The following is a 20907-nucleotide window of genomic DNA, read 5'->3' as shown; positions in this document are numbered from 1 at the left end:
GATGAAGGCTCTTAGGGTCCTGTTGATCTTGTATAGGTCTAGGCCAGGGGTCAGCAACCTTTAAGACCCAAAGAGCCATTTGGAACCGGAAAAGAAAACACTGGGAGCCGCAAATACTTTTTCACATCTAAATTATCAAAGATAACACTGCATACATTGTTTTTTACCATCATGCTTTTTATAAACAACTATAGTGTGTTGCTTATGAAATTCATGAAGTGCTACAAAGAAAATGAAATTTTATTTATTTAATGAACACATTTTGAACTCTTAAAAAATTATGACAAAAAAGAAAAACATCCAGTTGAAGGTCTCTATTAAATGAATTAAGAAGCTGAACTTAAATTATTCATGTAGCAAACAAAAACTCAGTCATCATCCTTATATCGCCTTTGGGTTTTCAGAGCGTGTAGCAGAGCCTTGACCTGAATTTTAAAAACAATTGGAAAAAAGCACTATGCTCCTAAAAAATGAATAATAAATATTTGCAAAATATCTGCATAAATATTTATTTTACCTGGTTAATGTATATGGCGGTGCATGACCTCCAGTGCCTCTGCAGGGGAGGTGGTCGCACCTGAGCGTCATCCGCAATCACATCTCGCCGCCTTAAAGTCTGTGCTCTCTCTGCTGTTGTGTTATGTGTCGGGCTGTGAGCTGGAAAGCTACAGCCGGCTGCATGCGTACAGCAACCGTGTGTGAAAAGTGGTCAATAAAGAGAAGCTGTAAACCGTGTTCATGCAAACATCATCGGGTCTGCCGTGATATGTTTACAATGGGACTTCTGCTCCTGAACCTCTACGCACAGCGTCTGTACGAAGTCACTTTCATCTTTACGCAGGACTGTAAGCTGTCGTCTGTGAGGCGTGAGCGGTTTTTGTTTTTACCATAGTTCATGGTTGGGAATAGCTGCTCAAAATACGTATGTGGATCCGAAGATCGACAATCCACAAAGCAGGCATACTGGTAGGCCGCTCTCGTCAGAAGTAAATGCAAACAAATCTGCCCAGGCATCATTAAATGTTCTATTTTCTTCAGATATTTTTCTTTTCTTACATTTCTCCATACTTGGGTTGAAAGTCTTGATAAATGCACGGTGTTATGGTGGATATACCGGCTTCCGCGAGTGTGACTCTTATTTTGAGCGACGAAAAATAATAAAATATCATTTTATTTTTATATTTCAAGATCATGATAATCTTCCAATTTAGAACTACAAGTTAAAAAAGAACTAACACAAATAAAATACACTTCAGCTAAATACTTTTACAATTTATTTTCCCAGACCACGGAGTCGCAGTATAAAGACTACAGAGCCTCATGCGGCTCCGGAGCCGCAGGTTGCCGACCCCTGGTCTAGGCATTCCAGGATTCAGGTGTGGGGCATTGAGTCATAGGCCTTCTCTTAATCAATCCAGGTAGTGCAAAGGTTGGTGAGCCTAGTCTTGCAGTCTCAGCTGACTACTTGGTCTACCAGTAGCTGGTGTTTTGTGACTCTGGTACTCTTGCCCATCCCTTTCTGTGCCCCACTCATGTATTGAGCCATGTGCCTGTTCATCTTAGCTGCTATGATGCCTGACAGGAGCTTCCACGTGGTACTGAGGCAGATTATTGGCCGGTAGTTGGATGGGACCGGACCCTTCTGGGGGTCCTTGAGGATCAGGATTGTCCGGCCTTTGGTTAGCCATTCTGGGTGTCTCTCATCAACTAGCAGCTGGTTCATTTGTGCTGTCAGACGCTCGTGGAATGCAGTCAGCTTCTTCAGGCAGTAGGCGTGAACCATGTCAGGGCCTGGTGATGTCCAACTCTTCATACTGGAGACCCTTTCTAGGATGTCTGCCAATGTGATGGTTACCAGACCCTGTTCAGGGAGGTTGCTGTGGTCTGCTCTAAGATCCACAAGCCACTGAGCATTGCCATTATGGGTTGTGTCCTTCTCCCATATGCTCTTCCAGTATTGCTCCGTCTCCAGCCTTGGTGGTGCTGTTCTCATATTGTTCCCCTGCCACTGAGAGTACACCTTGGCTGGTTCTGTGGAGAACAGCTGGTTAATTCTCCTGCCTTCGATCTCTCTGGTGTTCCTCTTCAAGCGGCTGGCCAAGGATGTCAGTCTTTGTTTGGCAGTTTCTAAGACCTCAGGTATGGACAGCTTGCTGTACTCCTTAGGCACCTTCTTTGTTGCACCTTTCTGCAGCTCTGATAGTTGGCTATCCCTGCGTGCTAGTTTGATCTTGGCCTCTAGCCTCCTTCTCCATGGAGGGCACTACTCCTTGTGGCTGTTCAATTTGTAGCCAAGCATCTCACTGATTACTGCTGCTGTGGTGTAGATCAGCTTGTTAGTCCCGGGAATGTACTCACATATGTATATAGTATATATGTATATATACTATATACATTATACATTATTACATGCTTATAATAATTATTTTTCATTTATATACATATGAAATTGCATTGCTAACATCTAGCATGCTAGGGATGGTTATTCCAACAGTAAGACATCAATGATTCATTTCAAAAATTGTATTATGCCCTAATTGATTTGTCGATTTCCAGGATGCTGGCAGGGAAACATGTGTGTATCCTCTTCCTGAGCCTCATGACCTGTTTCAGGCTTCGCAGCTGAAATTTGAAGATTTTCAGAAAGATCTGGCACGACTCAGGAAGGATCTGAGAGGTAACACAAGTAGCCGCATTTCCATCAGATTAAAGGACATACATTTACTGTACAAGCATTAATTTCCTGGAAACTGACCAATACCCATTACCTGACTACCTCTCATCATTCAAAGGTCAAAATGATGTCACAAGTCTTTGAGTCCATTTAAAAATCAAACTAAAACCATTTTGGGGCATTGTAGTGGTTTAACATGATTCATACTTCCATGCGTGCATGAAATATATTGATAAAGCTGAAATGGTTCATTCAATGGTTGACTGTTTTGATTTTCTCAGCATGCATATCAGAAGTCGAAAAAGTGTGTAAGATTTCAGATGAGGAGAACTTGGAGCCTTTCAAAGAAAAGATGGATGATTTCCTCAAACAAGGTAAATGATGTAACCCCCATACATACATACATACACACACACATACATACATACATAGATACATACACTTATTTACATGATATCACCATGCAGTTGCTCTAGATTTGCAGGTTGCTTATCCGTGATGTAAATATTGTGTTTCTGTCAAGCAGGTGCTATATTGGATGGTAGTACAGTCTGAAAGTATGGTATTGTCGTGTCTTTACATTACAGCATAAAGCATAAGCACACATACAGCGAGTATCCCCTCTGGGAGGGTTTGGGAATGGGTCCTGACTGTCATCTGCGCTTATGCGCTAAACGACGGTTTAGAGCAGGGGTGCCCAATCCCAGTCCTCGAGAGCTACTGCCCTGCAGCTTTTAGATGTGTCCTTGTTCCAGCACACCTGAATCAAATGAATGGCTCGTTATCAGGCCTTTGCCAGACTTGATGGCATGCCGAATTGGTAATCCAACTATTTGATTCAGCTGTGTTGGAGTAGGGATGCATCTAAAAGCTGCAGGACAGTAGCTCTCGAGGACTGGGATTGGGCACCCCTGGTTTAGAGTACCCAGCCTTCTTGGAGTCCCTTGGTCGCTTGGTGGGGTGCTTTAGGGTGCTCCTACCTGGGGATAGTGATGGTGCACTGGGAACACCTGGCAGAGGCTGCAGTCCACGAGATCTTCAACATACACTACCAACAGAGTTTCACCAGCAATCTGAGGCTGAGACTGGGGACATTGAGTCCGAGTGGACCATGTTCAGCATCTCCATTGCCAAAGCCAAAGGTGGTTGGTGCCTGTTGTGGTGGTAACCCCCCTTGTCTATCTCTGGCGTTGAGGTCACTGAGGAAGTTAAACAACTCCTTGGTGGCAGGGCCCCTAGGGTGGATGAGGTTTGCCCTGATTTCCTGAAGGCTCTGGATGTTGTGGGGATGTCTTGGTTGGCATGCCTCTACAATGTTGCTTGGAAATCAGGGGTGGTACCTCTGGGATGGCAGACCGGGGTGGTGGTGCCCATCTTTAAGAAGGGCGACCGGAGGGTGTGTTCCAACTATAGGGACATCACACTCCTCAGCCTCTCTGGGAAAATCTATGCCAGAGTGCTGGAAAGGAGAGTCTGTCTGTAAGTTGAACCTCGGATATAAGAGGAACAATGCAGTTTTCGTCTTGGTTATGTAACACTGGATGAGTTCTTTATCCTCTCGAGAATACTTGAGGGTGCATGGGAGTTTGCCCAACCTGCTACATGTGTTTTGTGGACGTTGGAGAAGGCATTCGACCGTGTCCTGTGGGTTGTGCTTACTGTGGGAGGTATGAGTTGTCTGGCCCATTGCTACAAGCCATTCGATCATTGTACAACCTTTGCAGAAGCTTGGTCTGCATAGCCGGAAATAATTCGGACTCATTTCCAGTGGGTGATGGACTCCAGCAGGGCTGCCCTTTGTCAGTGATTCTTTTTGTAATTTTCATGGACAGAATTTCTAGGTGTAACCAAGTGGAGGAAGGCTTTCAGAATCTCATGTCTTCTTTTCGCAGATGATGTGTCTTCATTGGGAAAAATTACCAATAATCATCCCACAGATGTAATATCGTCTACAGCTACTCTTAGTACCATTGATGTTAAGTTAGACTCTTTTTCTCCAATTGATCTTTCTGAGTTAACTTCAATAATTACTTCCTCCAAACCATCAACGTGTCTTTTAGACCCCATTCCTACAAAACTGCTCAAAGAAGTCCTGCCATTAATTAATTCTTCAATCTTAAATATGATCAACCTATCTCTAATAATCGGCTATGTACCACAGGCCTTCAAGGTGGCTGTAGTTAAACCTTTACTTAAAAAGCCATCTCTAGACCCAGCTGTCTTAGCTAATTATAGGCCAATCTCCAACCTTCCTTTCATATCAAACATCCTTGAAAGAGTAGTTGTCAAACAGCTAACAGATCATCTGCAGAGGAATGGCTTATTTGAAGAGTTTCAGTCAGGTTTCAGAGCTCATCACAGCACAGAAACAGCTTTAGTGAAGGTTACAAATGATCTTATGGCCTCTGACAGTGGACTCATCTCTGTGCTTGTCCTGCTAGACCTCAGTGCTGCGTTCGATACTGTTGACCATAATATCCTATTAGAGCGATTAGAACATGCTGTAGGTATTACAGGTACTGTACTGCAGTGGTTTGTATCATATCTATCTAATAGACTCCAATTTGTACATGTAAATGGAGAGTCCTCTTCACACACTAAGGTCAATTATGGTGTTCCACAGGGTTCAGTGCTAGGACCAATTCTGTTTACATTATACATGCTTCCCTTAGGCAGCATCATTAGAAGGCATAGCATAAATTTTCACTGCTATGCAGATGACACGCAGCTCTATCTATCCATGAACCCAGATAACACACACCAATTGGTTAAACTGCAGGAATGTCTTAAAGACATAAAGACCTGGATGGCCACTAACTTTCTGCTTCTTAATTCAGATAAAACTGAGGTTATTGTACTCGGCCCTGAAAATCTTAGAAATATGGTGTCTAACTAGATTCTTACTCTGGATGGCATTACCTTGGCCTCCAGTAATGCTGTGAGGAACCTTGGAGTCATTTTTGACCAGGACATGTCCTTCAACGCACATATTAAACAAATATGTAAGACTGCTTTCTTCCACTTGAGCAACATCTCTAAAGTTAGAAATATCCTGTCTCAGAGTGATGCTGAAAAACTAGTTCATGCATTTATTACTTCCAGGCTGGACTACAGTAATTCATTATTATCAGGATGTCCTAAAAACTCGCTGAAAAGCCTTCAGCTAATCCAAAATGCTGCAGCAAGAGTCCTGACAGGGACTAGAAAGAGAGAGCAGATTTCTCCTGTATTGGCTTCCCTTCATTGGCTTCCTGTTAAATCCAGAATTCAAAATCCTGCTCCTCACATACAAGGTCTTAAATAATCAGGCCCCATCTTATCTTAATGACCTTGTAGTACCATATCACCCTATTAGAGCACTTCGCTCTCACACTGCAGGCTTACTTGTTGTTCCTAGAGTATTTAAAAGTAGAATGGGAGGCAGAGCCTTCAGTTTTCAGGCCCCTCTTCTGTGGAACCAGCTTCCAGTTTGGATTTGGGAGACAGACACTATTTGTACTTTTAAGATTAGGCTTCAAACTTTCCTTTTTGCTAAAGCATATAGTTAGGGCTGGATCAGGTGACCCTGAATCCTCCCTTAGTTATGCTGCAATAGACGTATGCTGCCGGGGATTCCCATGATGCATTGAGTTTTTCCTTTCCAGTCACCTTTCTCACTCACTATGTGTTAATAGACCTCTCTGCATTGAATCATATCTGTTATTAATCTCTGTCTCTCTTCCACAGCATGTCTTTCATCCTGTTTTCCTTCTCTCACCCCAACAGGGGTGCAGCAGATGGCCCCGCCCCTCCCTGAGCCTGGTTCTGCCGGAGGTTTCTTCCTGTTAAAAGGGAGTTTTTCCTTCTCACTGTCGCCAAAGTGCTTGCTCATAGGGGATCATATGATTGTTGGGTTTTTCTATGCACCTATGAAGCACCTTGAGGCGACTTTTGTTGTGATTTGGCGCTATATAAATAAAATTGAATTGAATTGAATTGGGTGATGGCCTCCAGCTCACACTGGAACAATTCCTAGCTGAGTTTGAAACGGTGGGAATGACAAGCACACCACCAAATCTGAGGCCGTGGTCCTCAGCTGGAAAAGGGTGGAGTGCCCACTCCGGGTGAGGGACAAGTTCCTGCCCCAAGTGGAGGAGCTTAAATTTTTTAGACTGATTGGTGGTTTTGTTGCTGCAGCTGCAGTGATGTGGACGCTGTACTGGTCCATCATGGTAAAGAGCGAGCTGTGTGTAAAAGTGAAGCTATCAATTTACCAGTCGATTTATGCCCTTACCCTCACCTGTGGTCACGAGCTGTGGGTAGTGACCGAAAGAATGAGATCATGGATACAAGCAGCAGAAATGGGCTTCCTCTAAAGGGTTAGGGTGGTTTGGGCATCTGACAAGGATGCCTTCTGGGCACCTCCTGGGTGAGGGTTTCCAGACATGTACCATCGGGAGGAGGCCCCAGGGGTGGAGGGATTATATCTCTCGGCTGGCATGAGAAGGCCTAGGTGTTCCCCCGGAGAATTTAGAGGGGGTGACTGGGGAGAGGGAGGTCTGGGCTTCTTTGCTTAGGCTGCTGCCTCCGCAAAGTGGCCCCAGATAAGCGGAAGAAGATGGATAGATGGAACTGATTGTTATTGTACATGAATAAAATTGAAATTAAAATTGACTTATCAGACCAGGCAGTATTTTTCCAGTCTACTATTGTCCAACTTTGGTGAGTTCATGTGATTTGTTGCCTTGATTTCCTGTTTTTTAACTTTTTAACTTCAGAAGGTCATCTTGATTGTGTCTACATACCATGTGATTGACTGATTTGTTTGCATTAATGAGCAACTGAACAGATGTACCTAACAAACTGCATGGTGACTGTATCTAGTGAGGGGGGATAAGATCCTTTCTAATGTGTTTTAAATAATCTTCTTATACTATAAGTAAGATTTTTTGTGTTTTTGGAGAAAGAAGTCCTACCATTAATTAATGCTTACATTAATGCTTAATTTTAAATGACCCTTTAAGATTAAAGCTTCAGCCTAAGCCTAAGGTGACCCTTAGGCTTAGGCTGATGGGGGCATCCCACGATGCACTGAGTAGTGGTTCTTCATTCACTTTGTGTTTACACACTACTCTGCACTTAATCATTAGTTGTTGTTATCAATCTTTGGCTCTATTACGCAGTGTGTTTTTTATCCTGTCTTGCTCCCATCACCCCAACTGTTTGAGGCAGATGGCTGCCCCTACCTGAGCCTGGTTCAGCTGGTGGTTTTTTCCTGTTAAAAGGGAGTTTATCTTTCCCACTTCACCAAGTAGAGTCTTTAACTTAAAATATAAAGCACCTTGAGGCAACTGTTGTTGTGATTTGGTGCTATATAAATAAAACTGAATTGAATTGAAATTTAAAGTGTCTATAGTATGAGTACACTTGAGGACAGAGCATATAATTTTCTACTGGAATAAATGGACAATCATGATAGCAAATCCAATCTTTGTGTCATGTTTTACACACATATTGACTTCATGTATTGTTCCTCCTTTCTTAGCTAAAAGTGAACTGGAGATGCTGGATTCTCAACTCAGCAGCACTCATAAACTGTAAGAGCGACCTTCTTTATTTGTTATATTTGTGATAGTACTGTCTCTTTAACATATATGATCTAGTTTCAGAAAAACATTAAAACATTGCACAGAACTCAAATACCATTATATTTTGACTGGTTTGTACCAACCAGTTATCCCCACCACTGTGTAACAGATGCAAGTCAGCAATGTTTTTTAGACTGCTCTCTACATTTAACATATAAAGTGTGCATGTCCTTATGTAAATCAAAGCCTGCCACATGTCATCTTGACCCTATGCCTACAGGGCTTGTGAAATCCTGCCTCTTTTCCTTACTCCCACTCATCTCTTCTATCATCCACTCTTCACTCACCACCGGTATCGTTCCCTCCTTATTCAAGATTGCTTCAGTAACTCCCATACTGAAAAAACCCTCTTTAGACCCTACCAACTTTAACAACCTCCGTCCGATTTCAAATCTACCCTTCATCTCTAAAATGCTCGAAAAAGTAGTTGCAGTTCAACTTCATTCACACCTGATTAACGATAACATCTACGAGAGATTTCAATCTGGTTTTCGTTCAGAAACTGCTTTACTTAAAGTCACTAATGATCTTCTAATCGGAGCTGATTCTGGTCTTCTCACCATTCTCGTCCTTTTGGATCTGAGCTCAGCCTTCGATACCATCTCTCACTCTGTCCTTCTTAGCAGACTTTCCTCTCTCAGCATCTCTGACACACCCCTGGCCTGGTTTCAATCATATCACCTTGACTGCTCCCAGTTTATTCAACTAAAATCATTCCGCTCTCGTCTATTCTCGGTCACTTCTGGTGTACCCCAAGGTTCAGTCTTAGGCCCTTTTCTCTTCATAATTTACATCCTCCTCTAGGTACCATCTTCCGCAAATTTGATCTTCACTTTCGCTGTTTTGCTGATGACACCCAGTTATATCTCTCCTGCAGACCTGATTCCTCCCTCCCACCTTCTTCCCTTACAGAATGTCTATCCGAATTAAAATCCTGGTTTAGCTCGAATTTTCTCAAGCTCAATGAGGATAAAACTGAAATCCTCCTTATTGGCACCAAATCCAACCTTTTGAAAGCGAACCATTTCTCATTCACTATCGATAACTCCACAGTTTTCCCTTCTCCTCAGGTTAAGAGCTTTGGTGTCATCCTAGACAGTTCACTTTCCTATAAATCTCACATCAATAATCTCACTCGTTCTGCCTATTTCCATCCACGCAACATTAACAGATTATGTCCTTCTCTTTCCACCCAGTCTACGTCCATTCTTGTCCACAGTCTTGTTACCTCCCATATTGACTACTGCAGTTCTCTTTTGTATGGTCTCCCCCAAAAATCCCTCCATAAGCTTCAACTGGTTCAGAACTCTGCTTCTCGCATTATCACCAGAACCCCTCCTACCAGCACATCACCCTTGTTCTTCAGGAACTTCACTGGCTCCCAGTGAAATTCTGGATAATATACAAACTTCTTCTGCTCAGTTCAAGGCCATTCATAACCTCGCACCTCCTTACCTTTCTGACCTGTTAAGCATTACCTTTTCTACCCGCTCACTTCGATCTTCTTCTTCTATCCAGCTTTCTGTGCCTTCCGTCCGCCTCACCACCATGGGAAGCAGAGCTTTTAGCTGCTCTGCTCCCAGGCTGTGGAACTCTTTACCCCCAGATATAAGAAACACTGGTTCTCTCCCCCAGTTTAAATCTCAACTCAAAACCCATCTGTTCAAATCTGCATATTCACTGTGAACCCACTGTTTGTTAATTTTATCTTGTGCGTTTGTTTTATTGTTCTTCATTGTGTCATTGTTCTTTTATGTGTTTTTATCTATTGTACAGTGTCCTTGTGTGTCTTGAAAGGCGCTTTATAAATAAAATTTATTAATATTATTAAAGAGGTATTAATGACACAAGTTTTAGGTTTGTAAACAAGGATAACCTGGTTTGAATCCTTTTTTAATTGCTGCATTTGGCACTTTTTACTCACTGTTTACATATAGGAAAAGCTATTGGTTAGGAGTAAAATATGTCAAATCACCTGAGAAAGCCTACAAATTCAAAACTTGGTTAGAATTTACAGACGATCCCTTTCCCTTTGCCTTCTCCTCCTTACCCTGCCCTACAGTTCCTTTCATAATCTTTATTCATTAGACATGAAGTGTCATATATTTCAGGCCTTTTTAAATTTTGATTATGGTTCATCAGTAATTATTTTAATATTTCATTCTGAGTGTCAGAAGTTATTCAAATAGCATAAACACTATATACTAGAGATGTGCAAAGCAGCCAGTATTTGTATTTGTTGAGAGGGGAAAAGTATTTGTATTTGTATTTGTATTTGAGTAAAATTCAAAATCGGCGTAAAAATCCAGTTTTTTTGCATTACACTTCTAATTAACGTTATAGTGTAAGTATTCTTGTTTTTTTTAAAAATATTTTATTTTTTGTTTTTAAATTAAACACAGCATGCTTATACAGATTCAACTGAGGACAATTACTACATTTAGCCTTTGTGAACTTATAAGCATGAAAAAAGAAACAGAAGAAAAAAAATTATAACAATATTAACTAACTAAAGAGTAAAATAAAATAAGAAAATTCACGCGGAGTGTGAGGCATAAATTATGATCAGTTAATTTTTTTTAAATTCTAGAAATGGCTGCCAAATTGTACAAAAACTCGCCAGAGTCCCCTTTCTATCAAATCTTATCTGTTCCACCCTGGCCACAGACACCATCTCATTAAGCCACTTTTTAAAACATGGGGCCGAAGAAGACCGCCACTGTAAAAGAATAAGTTTCTTTGCAGCCAGCATACCCATTGTAATTATCTGTTTTTGTGAAAAGGAAAAAGATTCGATTGATGCAAATGATCCAAGTATAGCCAGTGTACTATCTAGTGGTACTTTTTTCTTAAATTGGTTTGAAAACCACGTAAAAATCTGGCTCCAAAAAGCTTTCAAGACAGAGCAATGCCAAAATAGATGTGCAAGGGAACCTTCACTGATATTACATCTGTCACATAAGAGGGATACAGAATTATAGATCCGGTTAAGTTTAAGTTTAGAAAAGTGTAATCTGTGAATGACTTTAAACTGGATTAGTTTATATCTGGCGTTTATTGAGCCTTTCTGAATATTGGACAAACAATTTGACCATTGGTCCTCAGACAGAAGAACACCGAGGTCTTCAGCCCATGTATTCTTAATTCGATCAGAATCAACTGGGATTGTAAAACACTTGACAAACTGAGATATCAGATGTTTAAAATCTGCTTTCCGAATTATATCAAAGTAAGTATGACTTAGTGGCTTCAGTGGAAAGTCTGAAAAGTTTCGTTGAACAAAATTCCTTATTTGAAGATAATGAAAAAAATGTGATTGAGGTAACTGAAACTTTTGTTGAAGTTGAAGGAAAGACATAAATTTGTCATCTATATACAAATGCATTTCAATCCCCCTTCTAAAAAAACACCCTATCCATTTTACCTGGTTTAAACAAGTAGTTATGTATTATTGTCATTCTTACTGAAAAGTCAGGTAGTTTAAGAGATTTCCTAATTTGACTTAATATCTTTAAGGAGTGTTTAACAACAAAATTACGACTGATAGAATTATTAGAAGAACCCGTGTTAGAAAACAATAAGACCGGTAATGAGGCTTCAGATACTGTTGCTGCCTCTACCTGGAGCTAGATCGGAAGCTTATCATAACAGTAATCAGTAGGCGAACCCCACTGCCAGTGCAATAGAGCTCTTGAATTTGCTGCCCAGTAATAATATCTAAACACAGGGAGACCCAACCCCCCGCTGGAAGTATTTTTTTGAAGATGAGCCTTGGATATCCGAGGGGGTTTTCCTGCCCAAATGAATGAAAGAATCAATGAATCAAGCTGCTTAAAAAAATTAAGTGGCAAATAAATAGGAAGGTTTTGAAAAAGATATAAAAATCGTGGCAGAGACAACATTCTAATTGCATTTATTCGACCAATCAAAGACAGAGGGAGCAGTTTCCATTTTCTAATATCGTCTTTGATCAATTGTCTATTCCCCAATTAGATGAAGCCCTGAGAGATGAAATTGATTCCCCTATCTCCGAAAAACATCTTTTAAGAACAATCCAAGCCTTACCACTTGGAAAGACAGCTGGCCCAGATGGATTCGGTAATGAATTCTATAAAGCCTTCCAAAATAAAATTATTCCTCTCATGCTTAGGATGATAAATGACTCCGTTAAAAATAACGGGGCCAACTTCACTTTAGGATGCAAATATTTGTTTGCTTCACAAAACTGGAAAGGAGGAAGGCGACCCAGCAAATAATAGACCCATTGCTCTTTTAAATTGCGATCATAAAAATCATAACCAAAGTCTTCGCTACAAGGTTGAGCAAACATATTTCAACAATTATACATCCTAATCAAACAGGATTTATTCCTGGTAGATGGTCATTTAATAATGTCCGGTTATTATTAAATACAATTTACTCAGGTTATGGAAAAGAGGCTAAAACAGCAGTACTTTCTCTGGACGCCCAAAAAGCGTTTGATCAGATTGAATGGTCTTATATATTTGAGACTCTAGCAGACAGTTGGCAGACAGTACCAGGAGAGGATGCTTTAAGTGCATGTGATTATGCATAACAGATGTTGACAGATGTTTGATATCTCTGCCTCTGCTGATTTGACTTTTGCACACATTACATATCACTTTGGTTTCATCTGCAGCACTGACTGCAAAATGCTTCCACACAGAACTTGAGCAATTTTTTTGGCTGGTGTAGGACCAAGAGATGACTCAGTAGCAGCAACACTCTTTTCTGTTTGGTTGCCCAAATCCATGTGGGAAGTTTCAGCTAAGTTAATGAGTGACGGGAAGCTATGCTAAGGTTAATTAGTCTATAGCCCACATCTTGCTGTCTGCAAAAGACAGTAGCTTAAACGTACCATATAACTCCCACAAGTGCATACAATTCAACACAGCTACACAAGCATTGTTTTAGCCTTTTAAACCGAATGTTAATGTTACTCTGTCAACAGCCTATTTTCTAAATTACCGAGCTAATAGAACTACGTAAACAGAGCGAACATGAGAGCACCCGACTGCAGTCGTCAGTAATGTGGTGTAATGGAATAATCTCCCGATCGTCGTGAAAGTTATAAATTGCCTCCAGAACCCAATTAAGGTACAAAAAAACCTATTCAACAAAAATAGTGATGCAGTTCAGTCTTTTTTTCGCTCAGCCGAGCCTCTCTGTTGCTGTGTGGCCAGTCACCTCTTTCACACGTCACTCACTCATCCGGTCATGCACTGCAGTCTCATAAGGGAAGTTTTTCCTTGTTCCTGAATACAAATATCTTTTAAAGTATTTGTTCGAAATAAGTATTCATAAAAACCCCGTTATTTGTGCCTTTCCAAGTACCGTATTCGGGTTCAGCTTCACCCCTACAATATACACTGTATTGCCAAAAGTATTCAGTCATTCATCGAAATCATGGAATTCAGGTGTTCCAATCAACTTCCATGGCCACAGGTACATAAAATCAAGCACTTAGGTGTGCAGACTAAAGAATAGTTTGCTCTCAGGAACTGTGAATTCCATCATGGTACAGTGATAAAATGCCACCTGTCAACACTCATGAAATATCATCACTATTAAATATTTCAGTATCAGATGTTAGTGGTATTATAGTAAAGGGATTGGGAACAACAATTCAGCAACAAAGTGATAGGCCATATAAAATCACAGAGCAGGATCAGCAGATGCTGAGGCACATAGACTCATAGCTCTGCCAACTTTCTGCAGAGTAGATCCTTACAAACTTCATGTGGCCTCCAAATTAGATCAAGAGTGAGTGGATGAGTCTGGGTTACTAGGACAGTTGACTGACTGCATTGCGTCACTTGTAAATTTTGATAGAGGGGAGGATTATAGTATGTGGTTGTTGAGCTTGGCCCCTTAGTTCCAGTGAAAGGAACTTTTGATGCTTTAGTGTACCAAAACATTTAGGACAATTTCATGCTCCCAACTTTGTGGGAACAGTTTGGGGATGGGCCCTTCCTGTTCCAACATGCACGAAACAAGGTCCATAAGGACACGGATGAGCAAGCTCAGCTGGAAGATCCTGACTCAGGTCTTGACCTTAACCTGACAGAACATCTTTGGGATGAATTAAAGTGGAGACTGCAAGCTAAGCCTTCCTGTCCAATGCGCTTCTGGAAGAATGGTCAAAAATTCCCATAAACAACCTTAAAGCAGAATAGTTGAAGCTATAATAGCTGCAAAGGGTAGGCCGACATCATATTAAATCCTGTAGATTAAGAATCGGATGTCACTCATGTTCATATGCATGTGAAGGCAGACAAGTGAATACTTTTGGTGATATAGTGTATTTTTCAGTCTAATTTACTATATGAGACCACTGAACAATGGGACTGGTGACAGGTTGACAGCTGTCAAGATAAGGGTAAGCCACGGAAGGTCATTCCAGAAACAGCTGGATGTTCTGAGAATGCTGCATTAAAAATCATATTAATCCAAAGATGACTGAAAGGAAAAGTGTGGTAGGAAAAGGTGTAAAAGCCAGAGGGAGGACTACAGCCTTGAAGGAATTTCAAGAAAAAGCAATTCAAAAACTCAGAAGAGCTTCACAAGAAATGGAGCCGTGCTGGTATTTGACACCGGATGATGATGATGATTTGAGAGGACAGGTCATTTGCTGGTTTTTGTACTCATTGATCCACTGTGTTTCTATCAAATCCAAAGTCAGTTCAGTCATCTATGCTGACTGAAGATGACTGAATTGCTCAAAAATATTAAAGGGACACTCTAAAAACATCAGATTTCAGTGGGGAAAAAAAATCTTGCCGAATATCTATACTGACATGGACTGGGTAATGTGTTAGGGATAAAAGGATTTTTTGATGGAAATAAAAATTATCAACCTATAAATAGCTGAATTCAAAGACATCCTGAAAATGAAAGTGAAGAAATGATGCAGCAAGATGTATGCCCCCTCACATGCTTGTATGCATGCCTCACAATGTTTTGGCGTGTTCCTAATGAGAAGAAAGCTCCAGGACAGATGCAAGCCATTGCCTGGCCTGTAGAGGTCTGTGTCTGTCCATGAATATGCCTCCCCAGATTATCACTGACCCACCACCAAACCGGTCAGCTGAACAATGTCACAGGAAGCATGGTCTCTTCAGACCCTTTCACATCTGTCAAGTGTGCTCAGGGGGGCAACTGCTCCCATCTGCTAACATCACCTGGTGCCAGCGGTTGACCTGCCAAGCCAAGTCAACTTTATTTATAAAGCACTTTAAAAACAGCAACCAGTGACCATTGTGTGGGACATAGCAATAAAAAATAAAATTGAAATAAATAAAATAAATACATATAAAATATTGACTAGAATTAAAATTACAACACAAAATAACAGCATCAACAAATGCAAGATCTAATTAAAATGAATAAAAACAGTCAAAAATAATTTAATTAAATAAAAAGATAAAATCAACAGATATCAAACTGGGTCCAACGACAAGCAGAAGAGGTGGGTCTTAGAGAGGCCTGTCTAATGTGAAACAGCAATGAATTCCCCAATTTGGGAGCCACTACAGCAAAAGCATTGTCTCTGAACCACCACTGTGTCCTTGGCACATCTAAGAGCAGTTGGTCAGCTGATCTCAGTGACTGGGAAGGGAAGTGTTTCAAAGGGATCTTTTAACACCATGTTTTTTGTTTTGTTTTTTTAAATCTAGCCAGCTATCACAGCTGAAAGAAGCTAACCCTGCACTGATCTGACTGCTCAATCTAAAATCACTGTCCATCCTAAAACCCAAGTTTGTAACAGTAAGCTTTACATACTGTGCTAGCGGCCTGTGTCTACAGGAAAAGACCCACCAGTGACACCAGGACCTGACACAACAACCTCTGTCTTATTTTCATTAAAATTTAAGAAGTTTAGAGCCATCCGCACTTTTAATTCCTCAAGGCTAAAGCTAAAGTTTTCATTGAGTAGGCATACTTTTGTTTGAGGGGTACGTAAACCTCAATAACATCTCCATAATAATGGAAAACAGTTTTGTGCTTTCTAAAAATAAAACCAAGGGGCAGCAGATACAAATAATATACTAGAGGTGCAAGTATCAAGCCCCATGGAAGGAAAAGTAGCAGAGGAAGATCTGAAATCATATAGCCCAACCTAGTTTTCTGAGACAGGTAGGATCTGAACCAATCCGAAGCAGTGCCACAAATACCCCCACAGTGCTCTAAATGAGATATTAAAATAAGTCTAGGAGAACTAGCATTATATAGTCCCCTGAATCTATAGCCAGGAGTATGTCATTAAATACCCTCAGCAGTGCAGATTCTGTGCTAGAGACCAGATTAAAAAGGACATTGTTTTAATTAAAAAACCACCTTCAATTGACTGTAAACAGAATTTTTGAAAGAAAAGGAAGCTTGGAAATATTAAATATATAATAAATAAATAAATAAATAATAATAAATATAGGCCTGAAGTTAAATAACTCAGTATCCAACTGTCCAGGCCAGGTTTTTTGATCAGTGGTTTCACTGTTGCATGCTTAAAAGGTTTAGGAACAGCTCCTCAGTAGAGGTAGCCCAACCTGTAACGTTTTCTGAGACGGCTAGGGTCTGAACCAACCAAAGCCAACAATTCTTTGATATTTGAACAACACCTGCAGTGTGTCCTTTTTCAACTTTCTTTCAGCTTTTCAGGATTCACATCTGACAGCACGAGTTGTGTCATTTATCCAGGGCTCAGATTTAGTTTCAGGGTGCCTGGTTTTTAATTGAGCCACAGTATCTATAACAATTTGGCAGGGTGAATGAAACTAGGAGCAGAGCTTCTCTGTATCTGAAGACACAGACTCGGGAATCCCAGATTTCAGATTGAAATAAGCAGAGAAATGCGCCGTTCAATAATATTACAGTGCCACGCAGAGGTGTGAGGTTTAACAGGTTTAACGGGGCCAGGCAATGTTAAATAAGACAGACTTATGATCTGGAAACACTCTGTCACAGATGGTTAGGTTTGAAACAGACAAACCATGTGTTAGTCCAGACACCAACTGTATAAAATTAAGGGCCAATTAGATTCAAAAATGCAGGGGATTATGATCATAAACCAGTAGAGTTTTTAAATTTTGAGTAACAAGTGCATGGCAAATCTTCTGGAATGGCACTTAATAATATGCCGTCCTGGATGAATTGAACTACCTGTGCAGCATCTGTAGGGTCCAGGTATTCTTCCTACAGGTGCCTCATGCTACCAGTAGTAAGAAGTTGGACATTTCTTTTTTTATATTTGAAATGCTGTATTCCTGATTTTCATGAGTTACAGGCTATAACCGTCAACTGAAATATTTCACTTATAATGAATGCTGACTAAGAAAGTTTACTTTTCAGAATCCTGACTCTGGATTGTGTATATTTCTATTCCCCTTTTTTAATGCTTAGCATGATGATGTGTAGTAGATGTCGGTATAGTATATAAAGAAAAAAGTATCATATCAGAGCATGAACACTGCATTTCATTTTTTCAGCCTCTCTCATAGTCACTGACGTTAGTGGTTTCAGCTCTGGTTGTGCTGTAAAAGGTTTTAGCAGCACTAGTCTTGTTCTCTGTGAAAAATTTAAACATCAGACTAATATCCATTACATTTTAAAAATAAAACGCTGTTACATTTCAATAATTAATACATTTCAGCACTTGATTGCTTTTGTTATTGTTCTTCTTTCTTATTACTGGCATTGATAACAAAAATGGAAGTACTAGCTACATTATAAAGCACTTCTGATAAACTCATAGAAACATGAACAAAGTTTATTAGTAAAACAGTCCGGAAACCACTCACACAGAACAAATTTTGTGTCAGATATATAGTAAGGTGACAATTGGTGTATTTTCAGGTTCCTGGAACTTACAGTGTTTTTCTCAGTGAAGGCCAAAGCAGGAGAGAAAGAGGTTTCACCTAACATGTTCTTCTCCATCTGGCATGAGTTCTCCTCTGACTTCAAGGACCAGTGGAAGAAGGAGAACAAAACCATTCTCAAAGAGAGGTAGAGTTATTTCTTAGCTCCTTCATCCATTCTCTTTGGCTTTCTGTCTTGCATCGTGTCATTAACCTTAGCTGTTGAATATGCACTGTGTAACTGCATTAACATTGTATGTTTTGCAGGTTAAAAGCAGCAGAAGAGAGTTTCCGACAGGCCAAAGAGAAGGCATCCTACAGTGTCAAACCTAAACAATCATCGGGAATTGTATGTTGGCCTTAAGCTCTTCTTTATTCTCTTGGGTTGAAAGTTTGTTCTATTTAGTTAACAAACTAAAGTTTTAAAATTTATAACATATTTTTATTCTTCATTAACACACTAGATACATCTCATAAGGATTTTTGTCTTTGTGCTCGGAGTATCCACTGGGAAAAACTGGCAGCTCTTCCTATCTTTACTCCACATCACTGAATCTGCATTAGTCTGTCTGAGGGACTCCTTTTCAAATTTAGTTTTAGGACCAAAATGATTTTAGTTTATATTAAGCTTCTTTGCTGTAAAGTTGTATATTATCAATTTTTTATTTATTTGTATTTTTGTATTTATTTATTTTTTGTCAATGCAGTAACACAGCAATCCTGCAAACTGTTTCCTATGGAACTGGATGGATGAATAACACTCAGTTAATCTCTCTCTCTGTGTCTTTCTACAGAAAGCCAAGCTTGGCATGAAAATTTGACATAGTGGGCTTGGCATGCTTGTTTTCATGACTTTGGACACCAGCAGTGAATCAACCACAAAAGTATGAAGATGACCGACGAGAGAATAAAGCGACAGAATAAATGAGAATGACCTACAGTATGTGCAGACAAGCGATCTCTGGACTTTTTTTCTCATCATTATTTTTATGTTTGGTCACATTTGCCTGCACAGTCTGCCTGTTGCTTTAGATGACTGTTGGATTCAACAGAATCATGAAAAGATGCTCCTGCAGGGCCATCAGGTGCACAATACTTACAGCAATCGTCAGCATCCCTTGTCTATGGAGCCCAGGTTTAACTAATAATGTAATACACTCATAATCATTAACGCCATCAAGCTTCCTAAATAAGTATTTGAAAATTAATAAAAACAATAAGCAATTATTCCTAACGACACTGACCTTTATTAAGAGCAAATGAGGCCAGTAAGATGTGGTGGAAATGAAGCATCTGACTGATTAACCAAAGCACTAGTGACATGATGGTATTCGATTTACTATGGAAAGTATTTTTGTTGCAGACTTTATCTAATTTTCAGTTAAAAAATTGGATTCTTTTTTTATACTCCAAGCAGTAACCCATAATGATCGTAAATCAATAGAACAATTTTTTTTTTTCAAATATCAATCCATTCTCCTTCTGTGGGATTGGGTCGAGAAGGCAGCAGCCTGAATGGAGAAGGCTAGACGTTCCTCTTGCCAACCACCTCCTCCATCTTATCCAGGAATACAATGAGGCAATACTAGGCCAGCAGAGAGATGTAAACTCCTAGGTCTGCCCCAGGACATCCTCACTGGAACACCTTTCTTAGTAGAGATCTAGGAGACATGCTCATCAGAGGCCCGAACCACCTCAACTGGCTCATTTCAATGTGGAGCAGCAGCAGCTCTACTCTGAGCCCCTCTTCATGTCCTTACCCTCTTATCTCTAAGAGAGAGGCCAGCCACCCTTCAGAGAAAGCTCATTTCTGTCGCTTGTATCTGTGATCTTAACTTGTGACCATAGGGTAAGGGTAGGGAAGTAGATTGACCACTAAATCAGCGCATCACGTTTATGCTCAGCTCTCTTTTCACCACAATGGACTAGTACAACATCCGCATCACTGCAGCTGCAGCACCAGTCTGCTCCCCTCACTACCTAAACTCCTCCACTTGGGGCAGCAACTTGTCACTGACCCACAGAGGGCACTCCACACTTTTCTCGCTGACAACCATCACCCCAAATTTGGAGGTGGAGATTCCCATTCCCACCACATCACACAGCTGCGAAACACTCCAGTACAAACTGGAGACCACCACCTGATGAAACCAAAAGAACAACAATATCTGCAAAAAGCAGAGATAAAATTCTTAGTGGAAGCCTTCCACCAACTGGCTACAAGGGCAGTCCCTGTGGAGTTTAACACCCACCGGAAATCAATCTGACTTATTGCTGGCAATGAGCTCATGAAATGGTTGTACAGGGACCCAAATGGCGTGTAGCGATGGGACAGATACCCAAGTCCCAGGTATTTAAACCCTAGTGGTTGTTATCTCTCAAGAGGGTCATTGACCCACTATTGATCATGTGCCGTATGTTCTGGACACTCGGGTGAAAAGCAGAACTGAGCTGGAACTGATCACCACCGTGTGGTAAGTTAGATGCAGCATAAGGTGTGCCCCGAGTTCTTAAAGGCTCTGGATGTTGTAGGGCTGTCTTGGTTGATACGCCTCTGCAACATCAGATGGAGACCTGGGGTCAGTGCTTCTGGATTGGCAAACTGAGGAGGTGCTTACCATCTTTAAGAAGGGGTACCAGAAGGTGTGCTCCAACTGCAGGGGGATCACACTCCTTAGCCTTCCTGGTAAGGTCTATGCTAGGGTACTGGAAAGGAGAGTTCATCCAAAGA

The 20907-nt window shown here is 40.7% G+C and overlaps 1 protein-coding gene across 2 annotated transcripts in view; it reads left to right on the top strand.

Moving 5' to 3' along the window:
- The window catches only part of fmn2b (formin 2b), a 59631-nt gene extending 40102 nt beyond the window's left edge, over positions 1-19529 (top strand). Inside the window, exons 14-19 of one of the 2 annotated variants that reach the window (XM_031739807.2) lie at positions 2557-2677; positions 2956-3048; positions 8199-8250; positions 18175-18324; positions 18444-18525; positions 18971-19529. In XM_031739807.2, coding sequence (XP_031595667.2) covers positions 2557-2677; positions 2956-3048; positions 8199-8250; positions 18175-18324; positions 18444-18525; positions 18971-18997 — 525 coding nt within the window. In that variant the 3' untranslated portion in view covers positions 18998-19529. Of the gene's footprint in view, positions 1-2556; positions 2678-2955; positions 3049-8198; positions 8251-18174; positions 18325-18443; positions 18526-18970 lie in introns of those variants that run through there. The other variant, XR_005614047.1, reaches the window with a different exon arrangement.
- Positions 19530-20907: the final 1378 nt, after the last annotated feature.

This window comes from Oreochromis aureus, linkage group 8 (genome assembly GCF_013358895.1).
Source record: "Oreochromis aureus strain Israel breed Guangdong linkage group 8, ZZ_aureus, whole genome shotgun sequence".
Lineage (NCBI taxonomy): Eukaryota > Metazoa > Chordata > Actinopteri > Cichliformes > Cichlidae > Oreochromis > Oreochromis aureus.
This window is presented reverse-complemented; position numbering and strand designations above follow the sequence as displayed.